This window comes from Medicago sativa, chromosome 7 (genome assembly GCF_051527215.1).
Source record: "Medicago sativa cultivar Bolivia chromosome 7, Bolivia_mono, whole genome shotgun sequence".
Taxonomy (NCBI): Eukaryota; Viridiplantae; Streptophyta; class Magnoliopsida; order Fabales; family Fabaceae; genus Medicago; species Medicago sativa.
The window spans coordinates 55,020,061-55,041,579 of NC_140755.1; the positions used below are offsets into that span (position 1 = coordinate 55,020,061).

Genomic DNA, 21,519 nt, shown 5'->3' on the forward strand with positions numbered 1-21,519 from the left:
AATTAATATCATTTTCACCACTCTCCATTCAACATGTGTTTTACCTTGCATTTTGATAACAATAAATGCGTTAAAAATATTATTCTTTCTCTTTCATTCATACAATCTTCTTAATACAAATAAAATAACTAAATAAATCAGTTAATTTGAAATGGAGGGAATAGAAATTAACTACCCATCATTTTCTCAAACTTTTGTATATAGTTGCAAACAAAATTTAAAGTTAAATGATCATAGTATTTTGTAATTAACCCGTTCAACAAATTACATCTACAAATAATGCATGAATCTCTAAAACCAAACCAATCAATATCTAACACCCAACCATTTATCTATCATCACTCTCATCACAAGTCCCTACTTTCATTTGTTCTCATTCACACTCGTACATATATATGCGAATCTCATTTTTCATAATCCCCTCATCTTCTTCTTCAATCTTCACACCCCCCTCATTCCTCTTCACACCCCCTCTCTCCTTTTTCAATGGCTTCCATTCCTGTTTTCTCTCCATTCACTCCCATGAAACAAAAGCATAAACCTCTATCTTTCCAACCTCTCTTACGCACTCGCTCTTCCTTTTCCCATCAAAGAGTCTCAAAGGGTTGTTCAATATCGAGTTTTGCTTGCTCAACTTCTAAGTTTCATGGTGGAAGAGTTGGGTTTAACCATAGAGAAGGGAAATCTTCGTTTCTTAAATTTGGTGTTGATGAAACTGAAAGTGTTGTTGTTGGTGGTGGTGATGTTGGTGAAAGAGATTGGTCTCAGATTTTGTCTGCATTGCTTCCTTTTGTTGTTGCTGTTACTGCTGTTGCTGCCCTTTCTCAACCTTCCACTTTTACTTGGTGGGGTTCCTTAAAATTTGCATGTCTTTTGGTTTTGGTTTCTATTGTTACTATTGTTTATTAATTAACACTTGTTTTAAGGATATTGATTTGTTTTTAATCAAAAAAATCAATGTAACTGACAATTAGTGTTTTCTTATTATTATTCTATAACCCTTTTGTTTAGTTTATATGTATGTATTGGATTTATGCTTGAAAAGTTGTTTTTTATTGAGATTATTGGGGAGTGGTAATAAATTACTAAACCTTGAACACCTAACTATGAAGCACTGACGCGTCGACGCCATAAAATATTTTGAGAAAATGAAATAATTCAATATAATCACGTGTATCGGTGTCAATGTCAGAAGTGTTGGTGATAGAGGGATACCTAGGCTATCATGTGTTTGATTAAAGGCTTGTAAGATAGTACACTCTCCGGTCTCGCTTATAAGCAAAAAAAATCACTTTTTAGATGCATTGAATAACAAACGTGTTCAATATGTAATATATGAACCTAAAATAGTAAAATTTGCTTATAATTGAGAGGGGATGGAGTATTATATTAGGCCCATCTGCTATGGAAATGAATACTCTGCATTTGCATGGTTGGTACATCTGTAGCTGTGGGATCAAGATTAGACGTTCTAGATTTCAAGCTTGATTTTTCGAATTGTCTAGCCTTGATCAATGTGCTGACTATCTGAACGCAGGCAGGGTATTTTGTCTGCAGGAATCCATATCTGTATTCTGAATCCAATTTGTAATCAATATATCGTGTAACCAAAGTTATTCAACTTTTTTTATTTCTTTTGTTTACTTTTAAAGTTGTACATTTTGCTTGTTCGTTTTCGATTATGAATTTTTAATTCTATCAGTTAGTTGACACATATAGAAAGGAATGGTATAAAAATGAAAGAACTGAAATTTCAACTTGTTTTACTGATCAGGGTATCTAAAGAGTTATATGCTCCAGCACTTGGCGGGATTATGTTGTCCATTGGGATAGGACTATCCATGGAAGATTTTGCTCTTGCATTCAAAAGGTTTGACTCTCATTTCTACTTTAATTTTTGCCTGTTTTTCAATAAATGGAGTAATCCAACTTCTTTCAATACTCATTATTTTGATAATTCTGTTGCAGGCCTTTACCACTTTCCATTGGATTTATTGCGCAATATGTATTGAAACCTGTACTTGGTGTGTTGATTGCAAAGGCTTTTGGCTTGCCTAGAATGTTTTATGCAGGCTTTGTCCTCACAGCTTGTGTTTCAGGAGCTCAGTTATCTAGCTATGCAAGCTTTATAAGCAAAGGGGATGTAGCCTTATGCATTGTTCTTACAAGCTATACCACTATTGCGTCGGTTATTGTTACGCCTTTATTAACCGGTCTTCTAATTGGATCTGTTGTGCCTGTTGATGCAGTTGCCATGTCAAAGTCAATATTACAGGTAAGTTTTGGCTGCTTCTACATTATTATTCTAGTTGAATCAGTGTTGTCAAATAGAGGTGCTATAGCGCTACAAAGTCGCACAATTTGAACATGTCGCAGTTGTTCTGTGATTCGCTATTTAGAAAGTGTTTCAAAAAGTGGACACGCTATAGCATAGCAGAATTGGAACAAACTTCTATTTTCTGCGATCTGTGATTGACAACACTGACCTGAATTTGATCTCAGATTACTTTGTGAAAATTTTACAGGTTGTTCTTGCTCCGGTGACACTTGGTCTTCTTCTCAATACATATGCAAAGCCAGTTGTATCTATTCTTCGACCTGTGATGCCCTTTGTTGCTATGATTTGTACTTCATTGTGCATTGGCAGCCCTCTTGCTATAAACCGAAGTCAAATTTTGTCAGGCGAAGGTCTTCGATTGGTTGCTCCGGTATTAATATTTCATGCTGCTGCCTTCACCTTAGGATATTGGTTCTCAAACCTTCCATCCTTAAGGTATGCTCACTTTAGAAAGTATATTGAAAAATAAAATATTAAAGTATATTGCATATATGCAGATTCCAGTAATTTATGTTTGTTCATTTGGTGGCCTTGTTCGTAGCTAATTCAGCTTCAGGCTTTTAATTTGTGTCATCGCCTTGAGTTAGGATTGAAGTTGGTGAAATATATACAGATAAAGAGCTTTAGGGTTAAATTCTTTCCAACGACTTTTTCCTTCTCATTCTTGCTGGGCTGTTCTGTACTGATGCTGAATTGTTGACTGTATCAGCATCCATTTTAATATCAGAGATGTGAAATAAAATGATAATGATACTTATATATATCTTTCCTATAGGGAACAATTATATATATTCTTATTACTGAGATTGGTACCTCTGAACCAATTTTGGATTGCGGAAAATAGCAGAACACAACAAATACGCAATGTCAAATAGCAGATAGTGATGCTGGCAAAGAGCAAAAGCCACATAGCAGTTGAAATAGATCAATTATATTTAGAAAAGAAGGCACATTTAGGACATGCAGAAAAATGGAATGTAGGCAATGCATAGCTTACATATTGAAAGATCTACGTATTACAGTGAATATAGGAGCAGTATCATTGACTCTTTGGTTTTTCTATTTTTAAAATAGGTCCAATTTGGCACACAAGCGGTTTTTGTTATTTTCAAAAACCCTAAAATTTTGTTTTTTGCTATTGCCATAATAGCGAAACTAGGATAGCATCACTGTTTTTTGTAGTGGATTCATCATAATCCGTTATGTTATAGCATTGCTATCACTGATATTTGACAACACTGCATCGGATATAATAATATTTCCTGTACTAACTTTTGTTTGCAAGTTAGTTTAGTAAAAACATTAAAAACCGTATTTTATTTTCTACTATATTTCAAGATTTCTGACATCTATCAAATAAATACTTTGTCACAGGCAGGAAGAACAGGTGAGCAGGACAATTTCAGTATGCACCGGAATGCAGAGCTCCACACTTGCAGGCCTTCTTGCAACTCAATTTTTGGGAAGTAGTCAAGCAGTTCCTCCTGCATGTTCTGTTGTAGCCATGGCTATAATGGGTCTCTGTCTTGCCTCTTTTTGGGGAAAGGGTTTTGAAATTAAAAACCTGTTGTCATCATTACCTTCACTCAGAACCGATTCTGCTTTTGAGGCCTAACTTCTCGTTTCTTATTTGTTGGCATTCGTTGGACAATGAATTTAATATAGTGGTACTAATATCAGAGATGGCTAGGAAATGTAGGTATACAAAAAATTTCAAGTGTATAGGTTAGTTGGAAGAGTTTTTGTTAGTAACACTGTATACACGACCAAGGAAAATGTATTCATTGTAACGCGGTATAGAAACAGATGCACATATATTATTTATTCTTATGTAACTGCAAATTAATACACCTTGTACATAGACTTGCTACTATATTATTGATGATTGATTTACTGATTAACAGATCACTCTTGCCGGTTTCTGTGTGAATTCGTGCTGTGTTTATTTGTGCCATTTCTTGTTCCAGCCTGTATGAACCTATGATCTGCAAACCAAGCAAGGTTGTAAATAAGAAAGCTGCTGCTATCACCCCATCCCCTCATTCATACTAGACTCCCTTTATATTTCTTTTTCCTAAAAATATCTGTGTCTTGATTGGCACGGAACGCTTATTTACTCCTAGATATATAAAATTCAAATAGAGCCACCGTATAGTTCTTTCATTTTTTTCTTTTGAACGAAACAATTTTATTAAGCAATCAAATCAGTTGCAACAGAAGAAGCAATACATGGACATTCCTCAATTCAAACCGTATTCGAAGAAGATAAAACAAATTTAGCTAAAAAATAGCTGCCGAATTAACACTACGTTTAACATGATTTAGTGAAAAGGAATTAAAATGAGAGCTAAGACTAATTACAATCAGCAAGAACTATACCAAAGTAAGATTGATTATTTGAAAGGTTGTGAAAACTTAATACCACATGGGGTTTCCAAGAAATAGGGGAATTGAAAGGCTCAGAATTATCAAATCTTACATGTGTGTTCAACATTAAATTGTAGTCGTCCGCTACAGTCCAAGCCCTACGAACAATATCCTCTACAAGAAATTGTTTCCCAACGAAACATGATTTGTTACGAGCAAACCAAATACCATAGTAAAAAGAAAGAACATATGAGACGACATCTAATGATGAGTTAGAAATAACATGTTCAAGTCAAGGTATGAAAGGGGGAAGAATTCTTAAATAAAACACTCAAAGGAGAGTGAACCCACAACTTTTTCACCCAAGTTCACCCTTTATAGACATGATCCAAATCTTCGTCAACATTACCACAACAAGGACAAAAAGGATCAATCATCATTCCTTTATGGATCAACTTTTTTTAGTGGGGAGAGAAGCTATCATGAAAAATTCTCAATGCAAGATAAATATGCTTTGTGATGGTGCGGATGTTATAAAGCTTTGACCAAAGCTCAAAATGGACATTACGAGTAGAAATTTGAGAAAGATCATATTCCTCTCACTTCCTAATGGAGCGATACACACTTTTAACTAATAAAATGTCTTTCTTACGAGGGCCCCAAATGTGAGAATCCATATATGTTGGTGTTGGTAAAGAGAATTGAAATATTTGCATGGTTTGAAAAGGCAAGAAATTCACATTTATTGATTGTACATTCTAAATTCCAAGATCATGATAAATAAGTTGAGACACTTGAGAGCATTTTGTAGAGAAAGTCAATCATCTTCTCAAATGTTGATGAAATGGCATGTTCCCATTCTCAAAGTCCAAACACATCCACAATTCAGAACCCATAATGCTCCATGGATACTTCACCGAGTATAGCTTGGAACCCAAAAAATATACTTCCTCCGTCCCAAATTAAGTGAGTCATTTGCTCATTTCACACATATTAAGACAAATGTATAAGTGAAGGAGAGTGAAAAATGATTTTAAGTGCTCCTATCAAGTATTAGTGCATTCACTATTATCATAAATGCAAAATAGAATATATTTGAAAAGTTAAATATGTTTTTGGTCCCTATAAATATACCAACTTTACGTTTTAGTCCCTCCAAATTTTTCCTTCAACTTTTAGTCCCTATAAAATTTTCAACCACTACTTTTGCTCTCTATTTTTAAGTCAATTTTTGTAGTTTTTAAATAAAATTGTGCATAAACCCAGCTAACTCAGCTAACTAACCATAATAAGTGTAAAAATTATGAACTCTTTTAACTAAAAATATTCAACTAACCACTAAACTTTATCAACCATAAATAAGGTCACAAGCCTGTTACTATTGAAGCAGAACCATAAATTCCAAACAAAAATAATCAATACTTACAAATTCAATTGATCGGTTATAATCATATCATTATCACAATGTATTTGCAAATTCAACTAATCACTTGTCATCGTATCATTATCACAATTTATTCATATACATCACAATTACTACACTTTTTTAAATATTATCAGTACAAGAGATTCTTTCTTAATAAAATATCACTAATAATAAAAACTTACCAAAATACATAAATTTTCATACATAAATCACTTTCAGAGTACAAATTAAATTAATTTAAACTATAATTTCTATGCAATTCTACTTTTATTTCTTGAATCCCAAAATTAATAACAACTCATATTATTTCTACTTTTATTTACATTACCAAAAATATAAAATTAGTGTTTTTATATGCATGGTACAATTATCTAAATCAATTTTTTCAAATTTGAATTATAAAGTCTCTAATTCCTCTTTTCCTCTCATTAACCATAAACCAAGGACATGCTGCATGCATTCATTGATTAATAAGGAACTTAACTACACCCCATAGAGGTTTTGAGTTTGAGATAAGACTATGTTAGCTTTGAGTTTTTAAAAGAGTACAATAGAGATCATAGATTTAGAGTTGTTTCTTCTACCTTTAGCAAGAGATTTATTTCCTTCTTTCTTCCTCAACTCCATGGGTAACTTCCAACTCTCTCTTCCTTCTTCTGTCTCGTTCAAAGTAAATGAGTCGTGGGTTCTTAGTTAAAAGTAGTAATTTCACCTAATTCTTAATTATAGTTTTGGGTTTCTTATCAAATGAGCTTGACTCACTCTAACCTTGTATTCGGTCTAATTCTCCAACACTAACCGAAAATAAAAAACATATAAGATTTCGTAAATAGTGTGATATCATACATTGAAGGATAATAAGTAATAATTATATTAATAGATATGATAATAATGTTTTTTTTTAAGAGGTTAAAATGAATTATATTACCACTTCCAAAAAAGCGTTCCTAGCACAAGGTGTGTTAGAAAAAACAATGTCAATCCAAAGTATAAACAATAATTACAAGGGGTAGCACTTGAGTGACATAGAGTTGGGTGACATTGGTGACAAGGCAAAAGCCAACACCCAAAGGACCACAACAGACAACAACAGAAAATTAGCCTATGCCTAAAACGGTGAACGGTCTAAGCACCAGCCATGATAATTGAAAGGAAGAGTAACGAGTTTATCCTTCAACCACTTGTAAGTTAATGACTTTATTTTGTCCACCACCTGCATAATTGAGCTTTCTTTTGCATTAAAAATTTTGTTGTTTCTTTCTTTACATATTTCCCTCACTGTTGCAAACCAAATAACCTGTAATATTGAACGTCTTGACTTAGCAGCCCCACCAAAATAACTGAATTGGTGAAAAAAAGCCTGCTAAATCAAAAGGTAACACAGCAGAGACACCAAGCCACCGAAAGATGTGATAATAATGTTAATATTAATAAATAATAATAATAATAATAATAATAATAATAATAATAATAATAATAATAATAATATAATAACACAATAATTTGGTCATAAAAATTGGGGATTATCAGTAGTTTCTATCTTTTCGCTAGTATAATATATATATATATATATATATATATATATATATATATATATATATATATATATAGTTTTAGTATATTATTAACATTCATCCACAAAAAAAATTATTGGTATTAAAGTATATTTTTTATTTAATAAATTAAATAAAGAAAATAAAGGGGTTGAGTTCATTTTATAATGGATACTAACGAAAAGACGGGCACGTCTTTGCACTCTTTTTATTACGTTAACGTTTGAAAATTATGAATGGTGTTTTTTTTATGAAATTTTAATTTTGATTAAAAGTAAAAATATATATGTTTTTTTTCTTTCAAATTATAACAAATCAAACTAACCTTGATTATCTATTTCAATGAAACCAACAATATATATAACAAAAAAATAATCTAAATTCTTATTTTTTTTTTTAATGACACAAACAACAATTTTTTTTTTTAAGAAAACACAAACAACAATCTTTATTATAGAAAAAGTTGTTGTTTAAGGGTATAATGGGATAATGAAAAAGTAAGTATAGATACACTCATCTAGTTTGTTACACTTTTTAAATTATAAAGGAAAAAATTGGACATTTGTGTTAGTTACACTTTTATTTTAATATTTAAATTTATTCTTATCTATTTGTTTGTTACATGTGTTATTTGTATTAAAAATTGAGGGCATTTTCGAAAAGAGAAAAATTCAGCCCAAAATAGCTGAAAGAGATTGTTTTCTTTCTATATATAGTATAGATATAGAAACAGATTTTAATAATGTGTTGGATAATGCTATATATTGCTATTGAATTGAATATCGACCAAATATTTACTCAAGGACGTATAATTTAAAAATAAAAATAAAAATAGTTTGATGGGAATTTGAATGTCACATTTTTTAGGACATATGAATAAAAAATTGACATCATCTTAAACTTGTATTTTAATATTATTGGTTGGAACATGACTTTTTTTATGTTATTTATGTTATTTACAATTATTTACAATTTAAAAAAATTGTGCTTTTTGAGATTTTGGATTTTCTTTTTATTAGATTCCAATTTTTAAGATTAGAATAGAATAAAGCCTTCAAATTGTTTACGACGACCATGTGTGCAACATGAAGAAATAAAAAGAAGAAAATACAAAAGAATATATAATTAACGTTGTTTGTGTGTGCAACATAAATTAGAGACTAAATATATAATTAACGTTGTTTATGTTCATCTTCTAATCTCAATGTAGTAGATAATGTAATTTATAATTTTCCCTAAACAATAGAATGTTAAATAATTTTACGGGATTATTTATAAAAAATTAATACTTGATTTTTTTTAAGCATAATACATAAATGTAAGAGTGATTAAAATTTACAATCACTTTATATTTTTAGTATATATAATATTTATTCTCAAGTGAGATGCATGATTTAAAGAGTCATCTTTAATAGATGAAGAATGAAAGATATGTATTTTTTAAAGAGAGAGATATATGTATTCTTTACAAGATATATTAATGGTTAGTGCATTTAATTGATGGTGTTGTTTGTTATTGAAATGCATGAATCCAAGAATCATGTTTAATTCATGACAATGAGAGAAAATGAATTGTTTATGATTTATTTAAATATTTAAAATAGAAAATTTGAATTTAAAATTAATGACATAGGAGTATTAACTGTGTTTTTATCTTTTCTTTATTTAATAAAATATGGATACATTCATCAAGGTCCGATAGATTTCTAAAATGCTTCTCTTTGTTAATTGATTCAAGCTAGTTGTGAATCAATTAACAACAATATTAAATGTTATTATGACTAGTCTCTTAGCATTATTTAAGTTGTTTAATTTTGAGTCATTCCATGTCAACAATAAAAAGATTTAGTTGTTTATTGAGACTGAGAATTGGTCCGTTTTGAAAAAAATAGTCGGCGGTGTTATGGTGTATTGTGTTGTTTGTTATGATGTTTTTTCGATATATTCGTATGCTGCACAATGATGCGTCTTACTTATGTTCTTTAGTTTGATTGTTTTACACGTACATATTGCCTTTTAATGCTATTATAGATTAATAAATTTAGGCTTAAATACACTTTTGATCTCCCTATTTTAATTTATTTTTAAAAAAAATTAGGCTTAATTGCATTTTTCCCCCTATCTTTTGTTAATTGTGCGATTCTGCACCCCCTCTTTTTTTGAGCGATTTTGCACCCCATCTTTTGTCAATTGTGTTTTGTTCAAAATCATCATTAAAAGAGGGGAAATAGGGCAAAAGATTGGGATGCAAAATTGCTCAAAAAAAATAAGAGGGGGTGCAAAATCGCACAATTGGCAAAAAGATAGAGGGCAAAAGTGCAATAATTGGCAAAAAGATAGAGGGCAAAAGTGCAATAAAACACAAGAAGTTCCATCTAACCGGAAAGAGGGCAAAAAGATGGGTGCAAAATCGCTCAAAAAAAAAGAGGGGGTGTTAAATCGCACAATTAGCAAAATATGGGGGGAAAAGTGCAATTAAGCCAAAAATTTAATCATCTATTTCCAAAAATATGTTATTTGATCCCGATTTCAATTTAATTCAAGATGTTTATTTTTTTAATTAAAAAAGAAAATAAAATGAAAAGATAAATTATGTTAATGATTTTAATATTGTTAAACAAAAATTGTTTAAATCAATAAAAAGATTAATGACATGGAGGACTAATTTCTTGAGAAAATTCAAATAAGAGTACTAAAAATCTAATTTTAAAAAAAGAGGACCAAAACTTCAAAAATCTTAAAATAGGGGGTACCAAAATACAATTAAGCCAACTTTTTCTTCAACTATTATAATTTATTAAGTGACATATAGGTTTTATGGGTCGGGTCGGGCTAAAATTACAAAAAGCCCATTACCCGCGTTTGCGTAGGAACAACGTACCAAACAGAAACATATAAATACGATAGTTTAGGTCACAATCTTCTTTACTTTACTTTACTGAACTCAGTTCCCTTAATTTCTCTTCTCGCTCTCGCGCGCTATCTCTTTCTTTCTCTTATCGATCGGATTGCTGAATCTTACAACAATACTTTCATTCAATAATCTCTGTTTCTTTATTTTGTTTCCTAATCAAATCATCTGAATTTTCTTTCATTCCTTTTTTTTGCAGGTAGGTTAACATCGATGGCACCATTCCCTCTTCTCCAACGCTTCCTTCATCTCGACGATGATAACAACTCTCGCTGGCATCGAAACATCGATCGGTTCATACCGAATCGATCTGCTATCGATTGGGATCACGCCACCACCATCCTATCAACAACTACGACGAATGTTAGAAAGGAGAATTTGTGGCTCGCTTCAAACATTTACCAGAAGAAACTTGCTGAAGCCGCTGATCTGCCAACACGTATTTTAGCTTTCCGGAATAAGCCTCGAAAACGCAATGTTATTTCCCCTCCTTCTCCTCCTCCTCCTCACTCCAAACCTATGCGATATATTCCTAAGGTAATTAATCACTGTTAGTTACTATTTTCATCAAACATTCTTTTAATTATTCATCTTTCAGATAACATTATTTAATCTTGCAAAATTGATGAAGTGGCACGCTTACTTGATCCGTTTGTGTAAAATTGATGACGTGATATGCTGACTTGATTTGTTAATTCTAGGGGCGGGCATGGTTCGGTTTGGGATGAAAATTGAAACGAACAAAACTGAACTGTTTGCTAAATATAAAATAACTGAATTGAACCGAACTGTTTGCATTTTGAACTGAACTGAACTATTCCAAACCGAACTGAACTGAACCGATATGTTATTATTGATACCGTGGAAGAAGAAAAAAACAAACGAAATCGAATTTTAGTTACCAAACTGTTTCGAATCGAACTGAACTGTTTTGAAACCGAACTAACAGTTCAGTTTCAGAATTGTTAGTAATGGTTCAGTTCAGTTCGGTTTTTTGGTTTTTTTTGCTCACCTCATTCTGTTACACGTAAGCCATTTTATAGGTCCAAGATCAAAGAATCATCAAACGACAAGTTTGCAATATAATTTTTTTTTTTTATAAACCAAAACTAGCTCAAATGATGGTCAGAGGAAAACACTATTTAAGCCTTAATCTTTAGTTGTTTATAGTTAGTTATAGTTATATGCCGTTTTCTTCTAAGTTTAAGGTTATTTATGTGATTTTGCAGACTCCTGAGACTACTTTGGATGTTCCCGATCTCTCAGACGATTTCTCCTTGAACTTGTTAGATTGGGGTACACGTAATGTCCTTAGCATTGCACTTGATCAGACCTTTTATTATTGGCATGCATCAGATAGTTCCGGGTCTGAATTTGTCACTGTCGATGAAGAAGGGGGTCCGATCACAAGTGTGTGTTGGGCTCCAGATGGACGCCATTTAGCTGTTGGATTGACGAATTCACATGTTCAGCTCTGGGATACCGCTGCTAACAAACAGGTAATTACCGTCTGTGTTCTTTGTATTCACCATAGTGATCATCTTCTTCGTTGTATTGTTTTCAGAGTGGAAATGGTTTCTAATATTCTCATGTTTTTGTGGTTTTGTTTTGGTCACTGCAGCTAAGGACATTGAAGGGCGGACACAGAGCAAGAGTGGGCTCACTGGCTTGGAACGGTCATATTCTCACAACAGGAGGTATGGATGGTAGGATAGTAAGCAATGATGTTAGATTGAGATCTCAGATCATCAACACATACAGGGGACACCGACGTGAGGTTTGCGGGCTCAAATGGTCACTCGATGGAAAACAACTGGCAAGTGGGGGTAAAGATAATGTCGTTCACATATGGGATATGTCTGCTGTTTCTTCAAATTCACCTACCCGTTGGCTTTATAGATTTGATGAACACAAAGCTGCTGTGAAGGCACTGGCTTGGTGTCCTTTTCGGGGTAATCTATTGGCTTCTGGTGGGGGTGGAGGTGATTGTTGCGTAAAGCTATGGAACACGGGCATGGGTGAACGCGTGAATTCTGTTGATACGGGATCACAAGTATGTGCTTTGCTCTGGAGCAAAAATGAGCGCGAGCTTCTTAGCTCACATGGTTTGACTCAGAACCAGCTTACCCTTTGGACTTATCCTTCAATGTTGAAGATTGCCGAGCTTCATGGTCACACCTCGAGGGTGCTGCACATGACACACAGTCCAGATGGGTCTACTGTGGCATCTGCAGCCGCAGACCAGACCCTGAGATTTTGGGAAGTCTTTGGAACCCCCCCAGCAGCACCACCAAAGAGAAATAAGATGCCCTTTGCTGATTTCAACCGTATCCGTTGAAGTTGAATAGATCGTTCCATTATTCGTTTTCTCCACTGCCACCGCACGTTTGCGGGTGTTTCAACGTGAAAATAGAGAAGCTACTATTTGTAGCTTTACTGTAGATGCTCTTTTACTTTGTTCCCACCGCCAAAACAAACACTCACGAAGTTTCTTTTTGGTAGTCTTACCCTTAGAGTGTGTTCGGTACCCTTAGGTTTTTTGATAGTCCTACCATACCCTTAGTTTTTGTAGGTGCACAAATGTATAGATACATACCAATTTTTAAAGGGAAGATACATGCATTTATATGGTAAGCAAATGCTTATATAATTGTTTGGTCAGGTAACCTGAGTAAGTTAGCAGTTGGTGAGGTCTGGTTGTGCACTGTTGCTTGTTAAGTGTCGCGAGGTTTGTTGTTGGTTGTTTGGTTTTGCTTACTGAAGTGAGGGGTGGAAGGTGTGGCACCTTTGTGATTTGTGTTTTGTTTTACTCTGTGGCTCCTGTAAGGGTCATGGTTTACACTTGGTGTCTTCCTGCGTAAAGGTATGTATGGTGGGGGGATTGGTGGTAACTTGCTTGGTGTTGGATTGCGTCTTATTTTTGGTCCTATTCCGTCTTGGTTCTGCTATGCTTTTGTTGGCCTGGCCTGGTGGTAAACTCGGTCTCTTTTCAGAACCAGTTCCGCTTCAGGTGTTGGAGGTTAGTCCATATTTTTAGGGGCGCTCTGGTTGTGCTTTTGGATTTTTTCTGGGCCCTTAGCTTCAGTTTTGGTTACAGATGTGTTGTTATTGCTTTTGGTCGCAGGTTTGCAGTTTTGAAGGACATTTTCGTGGTTTTAGTTTTAACTTTGTATCTGTATAGTTAGAGTTGGGGGCTATTTGTTGTGGGAGCAGGTTTAGTGTGGTTTTGGCTTCATCTGTTTCTGTTTTTCTAGAGTATGTCGTTGCTGCTTTTAGCCTCTGAACGTTAACTAACGGGGTCTTAGGGTTTATCATGTTTGTGAACTTTATCCGCATCTTCAAGTCCAAGGTCATAGTCATGTCCGTAACCTCCTCAGTCGACTATATTTCAGGCATTAAGCCAACTACCTTGTTCGTCTCCGTCAAACGGTCAAATGATGCTCCTTCAAGGAGACAGTGCACGTAAAAACAAGCACTACTGCAAGAGTTCTCGTACACCATGATTATCTGGGCACTGAATTTTACTTTATAATTAACTTGGCACAGTAAAAAATGGAAATTTTGTAATCTGTGTGCAACTGCAACTCTTTTGTTAATTTGGTGTTTTGAATTGCCTTCGTTGTCGTATGTCCAAATTGTCTTTTGCTTACTCTGTTACTGGTTGTTTCTTTGTTCATTGTTTTGTTAAATTCAACCAAAAGCATGCCTTGTTGGATGTTCATTGAGCTTTAAAATTAGTCGTGTCATTGAAGGTTTTTGCAGTACTTTTAGCTAAGTATATTTATTTTAATACTTGTTTGCCACTCCCACATGATGTAGTAATTAGCGTCAAGCATGAAAGCATAAAAGCTGAGAGAGATTGATTGTTTTCTTTGTAGTTCTTGGACTTACTTTCTGGCTATGGTGGTGGGAGCTGTGGTGATGTGTGTTTCATCAGACCAATGATTAGTTCAGCAGGAAATTCGACCAACCATAGAGTTATTCCACTGAGAAGATGGGAACTGAACAATGTGATTTGTATGGAAAAACAGCTCAGGTTGGATCTGAGTGTTGTTTAGACAACAAACAAAGAATGCTTGGTAGTGTGTTGTTGACCAATTCTGTTATTGATGAAAATTCAAATCAAGTTTCTATGAATATGACAGAGAATTCTGTTATTCAAGTGCCAGAACTACCTCATCCGTAGAAAATTCTTGTCAGATTTTAGAAAGTGCATGTCTTCAACAAAGTACCTCTGAACAAGTCCCTATTTTTCTTATCTGATGATAAATCAGAAAACAGATGTCCTCAAAACGTTCAAAATGAACCTGGAGAAATGAGTGATGCAGTAACTGCTGTTGTTGTTGAAGAGCAGACACAATCTGTTCCTGCTCAAGTGCACTAGAATTTGGTGAGCGAGCTATTGGATCCACCTTCTGAAGTGGTCGCGAAAAGTATTAGTTTCTCAAAACATACCCGGTGAAATGTGTGATGCAGTAACTGGCCTTGTTGAAGACCAAACGCAATCTGTTCCTGCTCAAGTGAACACAGATTCTGTGAACTAGCCTTCTGGAGATGTTGCAAAAAATATTAGTTCTGATTGTTCAGAAAGGAAGTCTAAAATCTCAGCTCATTTACGAGTGAAACATGGGGATAAAAAAAAGATCGAAATTATAGAAGAAGTATATATTAAGGTTGCTGGGAAGCAGTGACAGAGCTCTGCGGTCAAGAGATAATAAACCTAAAGCTCCTGAACCAATTAATAATGTCGCCGAGACAATAGAAAAGAAGAAGAAAAAGACAAGAAATGAGGGAATCAATGCTCAATTTTCTAGAATCAGAGCTCAATTGAGATATTATTTGAACTGAATAAGCTACGACAAAAGCTTGATTGATGCTTATTCTGGTTAGGGCTGGTAAGGATCCAGGTGTGTTAATTGTACCGTTACCTTGTGATTTGGTTAGCATGTAATCTATATTTGGATTTGCATCCTGATATATGTTTGACCTTAGCTCATATACATGATGATGATAATAATAATAATATTAGTTCTATTGGTTAATTGCTGGACAACTGAAATGGAGCTACATCTGGCCTTTTACTAGTTGAATGGTTGCAAGTCTATAACTGCATGTGTTGGAATTGTGATTATTATTGTGTTTGGAGTCATACTATTATGCTTACCATGTTCTGAATAATGAGTTTCAGATAAAAAAATGTTTAATGTGAACAAGTGCATTTTTAGCATTGTCTCAGTATTTCTTCGCTACTGTTTGTACATACTTGAGATACTTATGATTATATTAAATTTTGATGTTTTATGTTTGCTTATGGGGAGTTTTTTTAGTTGTTTGTGGCATTTATGACTTTTACAAGAGTTTTGGGTGTAATTTGAAGTTTTTTTAATCTAATTATGCTGTTTTATATGCATACATATGAATCTATATACATATATTTATAAACTTGTGAAATTGGTAGGATCTTAAAATTCATGTTACAATCCCCCGATTATAAAAGGCTTCATTATAAAAGGCGCTTATAAAACAAATTGTGAAAGGCCTCATTATAAAATTTGTTTTAGGCCTCTTAACATGTTGGAATGGCCCTGTTGATGATAGAATTATGTTCTAATAACTCCCTTTCTTTCTTTGTTTTAAAATATTCTAAAAGTGACAATTATTCTGTTAAACCAATCTATACTTTGTTCACATGTTTATAATCTCCTACGGTGTACTTAATATAACAAAGGTTTAAAATATGGTCCATGTTTGACCAAAAGCGCCAAAAAACTCATACACACTAAGCTTTCATTGTTCTCTGCATATGAAGAAAATGGAATTTCACCATTTTTCTATTTAAAATCATAAATAGAAAAAGTGAGTTGAATGCAATTTTGGATTTTTCTTTTTGGGATGTGTATTAACTACAGTTACGAGCGGTGAATGAGAAAGTGTTAATAGTTGAAAACAGTGAGTTAGAAAGAAAAAAAAAAACAATCTCCAATTTTAAGAGGTGGAGAAAGAAGAGATAGAGAGCAGTTTAACTGGTGTTGTTATGGAAGAAAGCAATTTTGACCCCCCTTTGAGTTTCAGTGAATTTTATTTTTACATTTTCTATGAATCTACTATTGTGATTACACACTATCCAGTAAATTTGCAGTTTTCTTTAAAACTTTGTATATTTTTCATATTTCCTGAGTATTTCTTTTAATCAGTTGATCTGCTTAGCTCTCCCTAACCTTTTTTGGGTTCATGGGTTAGAGAGAGAAAAAAGTCGTGTTTTTAATTTTTTCAGATGAAAATAGGCATGAATTCAATGGTCATTTTATCTACAGACGTATTTAAATTTTGATCACTCATTGCAGAATAGAGTTGCATTGGATCAGTCCTAATGGTGGTTCATACAAGGGAAGCACAAAAACAGAGTTGATATTCCTAATGAGGACCAAAGAACAAGTGTGTAAGTTGATCAATTTTTTGAAATAAGTGACATATATCATGGAATTGTCTTTGCTAATTCTCTTTGAATGCTTAAAACTGAGAATGTAGCGGTATTGAAATCCTATATAATTGTAGGAATTCTAATCTCTGTTTAGTATAATAAGTAGTATCTATGATGTCTCAAGTGCGGGAAGATTTTGTGATACATGAAATCAATTAATATAGGATTTTGTTTTAATCAAGTAATTGTTCTATCCTCCATCATAGATACTCTCAAAGCTTAATTTGTTTTAAAAAAAAAATTGTTATATATAATGATGTTGTATCAATGTATGGATTGTAATGGAGTTAGAAGGATTTATTGCTTCATTTGTTTACAAATTTAAACCTTTATATATAGATAGAAAGAAAGATCGAAAAAAAAATGAGGCTGCAAATTTTTAAATGCTGTCATGTTGATAACTTTAGTTTTTATATTTATTTGCATATTATTCTTTAGAAACGATTAGTGGCTTGTTTGAAAAGTTGAACCAATACACTTTTGCTAAGCAATGGACTTGCTTAAATATATTTGTTTGTTTGTTTGTTCTACCAAAGCTGAATCAAGCTTTGCTGGATTTTTAATTTCAAAGTCAACTGAGTGTTGTAAAACTGGTATTGGTTAATTACTATTATTAGTATCTCTTGTTTCTCCCACTGGCCACTGCTCACATGGTTCACTGTTGTCACATTGCTGGTAAGGTATGATGACATCTTCTGTATTTCTGATCTCTTTGTTTTGAAACAAAAAAGTGTGTTTAGCTTGATAGAGCAATGTATCTTTTACCTTTCTATGTTTCCTTTCTTGACTTATAATATCTGAAGACTCTATTGGTCTTGGGGTTTCGTCTTTAGATGTGATTTATAATTTCTATGTTTCTATAATTTCTATGTTTCTATTTTGGTTTGGTGCTTAAACTTCGGTCTTTGTGGTTCATCAATGGGTATTGATGTTCAGACTTTTGTGTGGTTCTAGTTTATTTGTGCTCGTGTTTTAACAAATATTGTTTTATTCAATGTTTGGATTACTTTTTGGAGATGTCGTTTATCTTATTCCGAGTTGCGGGCATTTTTGCCTAAAAAATTGTTGTACTAAAAGGTATTTTTTCGAGCTATCTTAAGTTGTTTTCTTATGTTTTCGTGTTTTTTGTTAACTACTATTATTAGTTTCATTATAGCTGATTTTCTTTTTGTGATTTAGCTTTTTGTATTCTATATGCAAAGGCAGCTTTGTATACTTTTAATAAGATTACCATACTAATCTTCTTAACATGTGATGCTGCCCGACTAAAATTGCAGGTTTGAGTTCAAAGGATGGTAACTAAGAAGAGGAAGATGATGGAGTAGTCAAAACATGGCTTATTGTTGTTATTACTATTGTTTAAAGTGTTCATGTTTGATTTTTAAGTATTCTAGTTTGGTTTGTTTACTTGGGTTGATAGGCTTAGTTTGTTATCATTTCTTTGATACGTTGGTTCAAATCTTACATACTTGCATTTGTGGCAGTTTGTGTAATCTTTAGTTGCCTCTTAATCTTGCTTTGGCACTATTACTATTATAGTTTTTGAGGACTGTAGAATCTTATACATATAGGCTATTAGTAGTTTTTGGTGGATTGAGTATGTATGCATCTGTGAATTCTGAAACTGAATTTTTACATATCAAAATCCATGACTATTAAAAGATGTAATAATGTCAGTATATCCTGATGACACAATTTCTGCAGATGTTTATGGATTTTGTGGTAGTGGATTCAGACAAGGGCAATGAGGCAGATGATAGCTGTCTAGAAGAGAGCACAGGTATATTTGATGGAGTTTGATTTGTTTCAAGAGCCATACGTGAGTGAAGCTGCCAGGAAATTTTATGTTGAATATGCTAGATGGGTTGGATTTGTTTTACGCCGTTATGCAACGTCGATGTTCTGGAATTGATGTCAGGACTCTTTCTCGTCGACTTGGACGTAACAAACAAGGATTCTCACCAAATAGCTTTCCACTTAGTTAAGTAGATCTTGGTTGTTTCTTAGGCATGATGTTTGGCATATTTTTACAGAGTCTACTTTGCTTTGCAAGGGAGTCTGCATGCAATACATTCATATTTTCTTGATCCAGTATTCTTGTGTTGTAAATCCTTATTATAAGAAAATCTTTGAAGATTATTTTGGCCCTATTCATTACAAAATCTCTAATGTCACAATTTTTATGGTCTATTTAGTGCTTAATAGACTTTTCTACTCCTCATTTATTATGTCACTCCGTATTTTGTTATAAGTCATTTTATATGAGAGGTTTGTTTCTAAAATATCTCTACAAATATCCATCTGTCATGATTTAATTGGATGCATGTGTAAAATTTACATCATAAAAAAATTAATACATCATTGTGGATTAGTGTAAATTGCGACACTTTTTATCCAACACTGATAGATGAGTTTTATTTAGTATTTAATTGTTCAACTTATTTTTATTTTAGTATTTTTTGAAAAAATACTTAAAAACTTGTAGACTCAACTCCTCCACTTAAAAATATAAAATGAGTAATATCAACCATTAATTAACAAAATCAAAGGTAGACATTGCTCAAAAAAGAAAGAAAAAAAATCACAGGTAGACATTTCACATACTTCATAACAAATCATACATTTGGTAAAATAGCAATTTTAGTTTTTTTTTTTTTTTACTTTAGTCACTTTAAAGAATCTAAATCCTTAATCCTTAATTTACCTTGAGTAACAATTTTTTTATTTTGACGTAAGCATTTTTTTTTCTCATATAGTGTATATTCACAGTTTACATCATAGGAATACGAAAGTTGGTATCCTGTATCATTTTTTCCTGTCAACAATGTATTGGTTAAAAGCTTCCATCAAGTGGGGTATAAATTACAATGTTATCAACGATTGGATGTTCACTTCCATATTAAACCGTTGTTTAAGGGGGAAAAATGTGATGTGATGAAATTGAAATGGACTTGGAACAAAATAGAGTCATTGATGCTTGGTAGTGCTAGAATTGGGGAATGAAGTGAATGTTTGGTTTTACGGCGAGAATAATTAATTTTGAGTCAATTTATTCTCTAAAATTTATTCTGAGTAAAAGTGAATCGAATGTGGAGTGATTTATGTTTAAGTATATTAATATTAATATAAAAATGAGTTGAACTTCAAATTTATGTGTAAAAATAAATTCTAGAATCAATATTTACAAATTTTAGCGTCAAATAAAATTAATTCTATAAACAAAACCAATTATACTTGAAAGCAACAAAATATGTCAAAATCAATTCTATACATCCACAATCAATTCTAACTCTTCCAAAATTGAAACCAAACATATGCAAAACTTGATAATTATTTTTTTTGGTTACAAAAGCTTTATAATGATTCAGATAATATATTTTTTTTGATAAAACGATTTAGATAATATTAATGGGTAGGTGGATTATAGATTAAATAAAGACCGGCCAAAATTCACAACTTTAACACCTAAGGAAACCAAATATTGTTGGGGTTTTTAAATTGCACAACCAATATTTAACATTACCACCCTATTGTTTGTCCATTCTCTCTCTCTCTCTCTCTCTCTCTCTCTCTCTCTCTCTTATCTCAATCTTTTTCATTTCTTCCTCTTCAACTCCTTGTTTTTCACTTTGTAGAAATTTGTCATATTTTCCTTTGTATATTAACTTTAAAGTATTCTATATGTAATGTTAAATTAGGTAAAAAAAAAACAAACTCTAGTAAATTGTAGGCTTTCTAAACGACGTCAATAATTGATTCGAGGTGTATGATATCACATACAAATGATGCTTATCCAAGCTGCATAGCAACAAGGCCTAGTGGAAGAGGATTGCGTTATGTGTACTTCTGATATTGGATTTTGCATTTCTATTTTTCTATTGGAAATTATTTAATTTATTGTATGTCCAAAAAATACAATTTAAAATAAAATAAAAATGTAGGAGGGACTAATTTGACCAGATTTTTTTTTTTGTCAGCAATTTCTTCCAACTAAATATGGGGTCACAATTAACATAGAAATTAATTTGTCCTTTGTACAAAATTGTAAAAGAGAAAGGGACTAATTTTTTTTTTTTTGTGAGGGACTAAATTTAATCACGGAAAAATTATGAAGGACCAAGATAGATCTTGAAATAATATAAGTTATCAATTTGAAGAATAGTGTTTCTTTTTGATTTTATTTTGTCTCAATCAATGATTTCAACGTGGTTATCCTCTTGAATGCAATTGGATAAGCATCAACAATAAAATGATGCTGTACTTCCACTGTTAGAGAACATGACAGCTTTAGAAATTGTATTTTCTTACAACCTTTTTCTTTTTGTCCACGTAAGTACAAAATAAGGCTGTAATAAGAATCATATTTGGAGACTTTAAGGCCTTTTTTGACATTATAGCTCACTACTTCATGTTTGGGAAAGTCAAAATCCAGCCTACGTAGAA

General features: G+C 32.6%; 2 protein-coding genes across 3 annotated transcripts; both read left to right on the forward strand.

Moving 5' to 3' along the window:
- The first annotated feature begins 359 nt into the window (after positions 1 to 359).
- LOC146906854 (Sodium Bile acid symporter family) lies at positions 360 to 4,239 on the forward strand. Its single transcript, XM_085730893.1, has 5 exons — positions 360 to 845; positions 1,775 to 1,870; positions 1,969 to 2,275; positions 2,526 to 2,773; positions 3,713 to 4,239. The coding sequence occupies exons 1-5, from the start codon at positions 487 to 489 to the stop codon at positions 3,951 to 3,953; spliced, it is 1,251 nt and encodes a 416-aa protein (XP_085587019.1). The 5' UTR covers positions 360 to 486; the 3' UTR covers positions 3,954 to 4,239.
- A 6,372-nt stretch (positions 4,240 to 10,611) lies between these two features.
- LOC146906855 (cell division cycle 20.2, cofactor of APC complex-like) lies at positions 10,612 to 19,238 on the forward strand. 2 transcript variants are annotated; one of them, XM_085730894.1, is made up of 6 exons: positions 10,612 to 11,132; positions 11,825 to 12,094; positions 12,217 to 13,614; positions 14,474 to 15,502; positions 16,940 to 17,034; positions 18,781 to 19,238. In XM_085730894.1, exons 1-3 carry the CDS (start codon positions 10,809 to 10,811, stop codon positions 12,931 to 12,933), a joined length of 1,311 nt encoding a protein of 436 aa, XP_085587020.1. In that variant the 5' UTR covers positions 10,612 to 10,808; the 3' UTR covers positions 12,934 to 13,614; positions 14,474 to 15,502; positions 16,940 to 17,034; positions 18,781 to 19,238. The 2 variants fall into 2 exon arrangements, with proteins under 2 accessions (XP_085587020.1, XP_085587021.1); XM_085730895.1 differs by having other exon boundaries at positions 14,474 to 15,490.
- Positions 19,239 to 21,519: the final 2,281 nt, after the last annotated feature.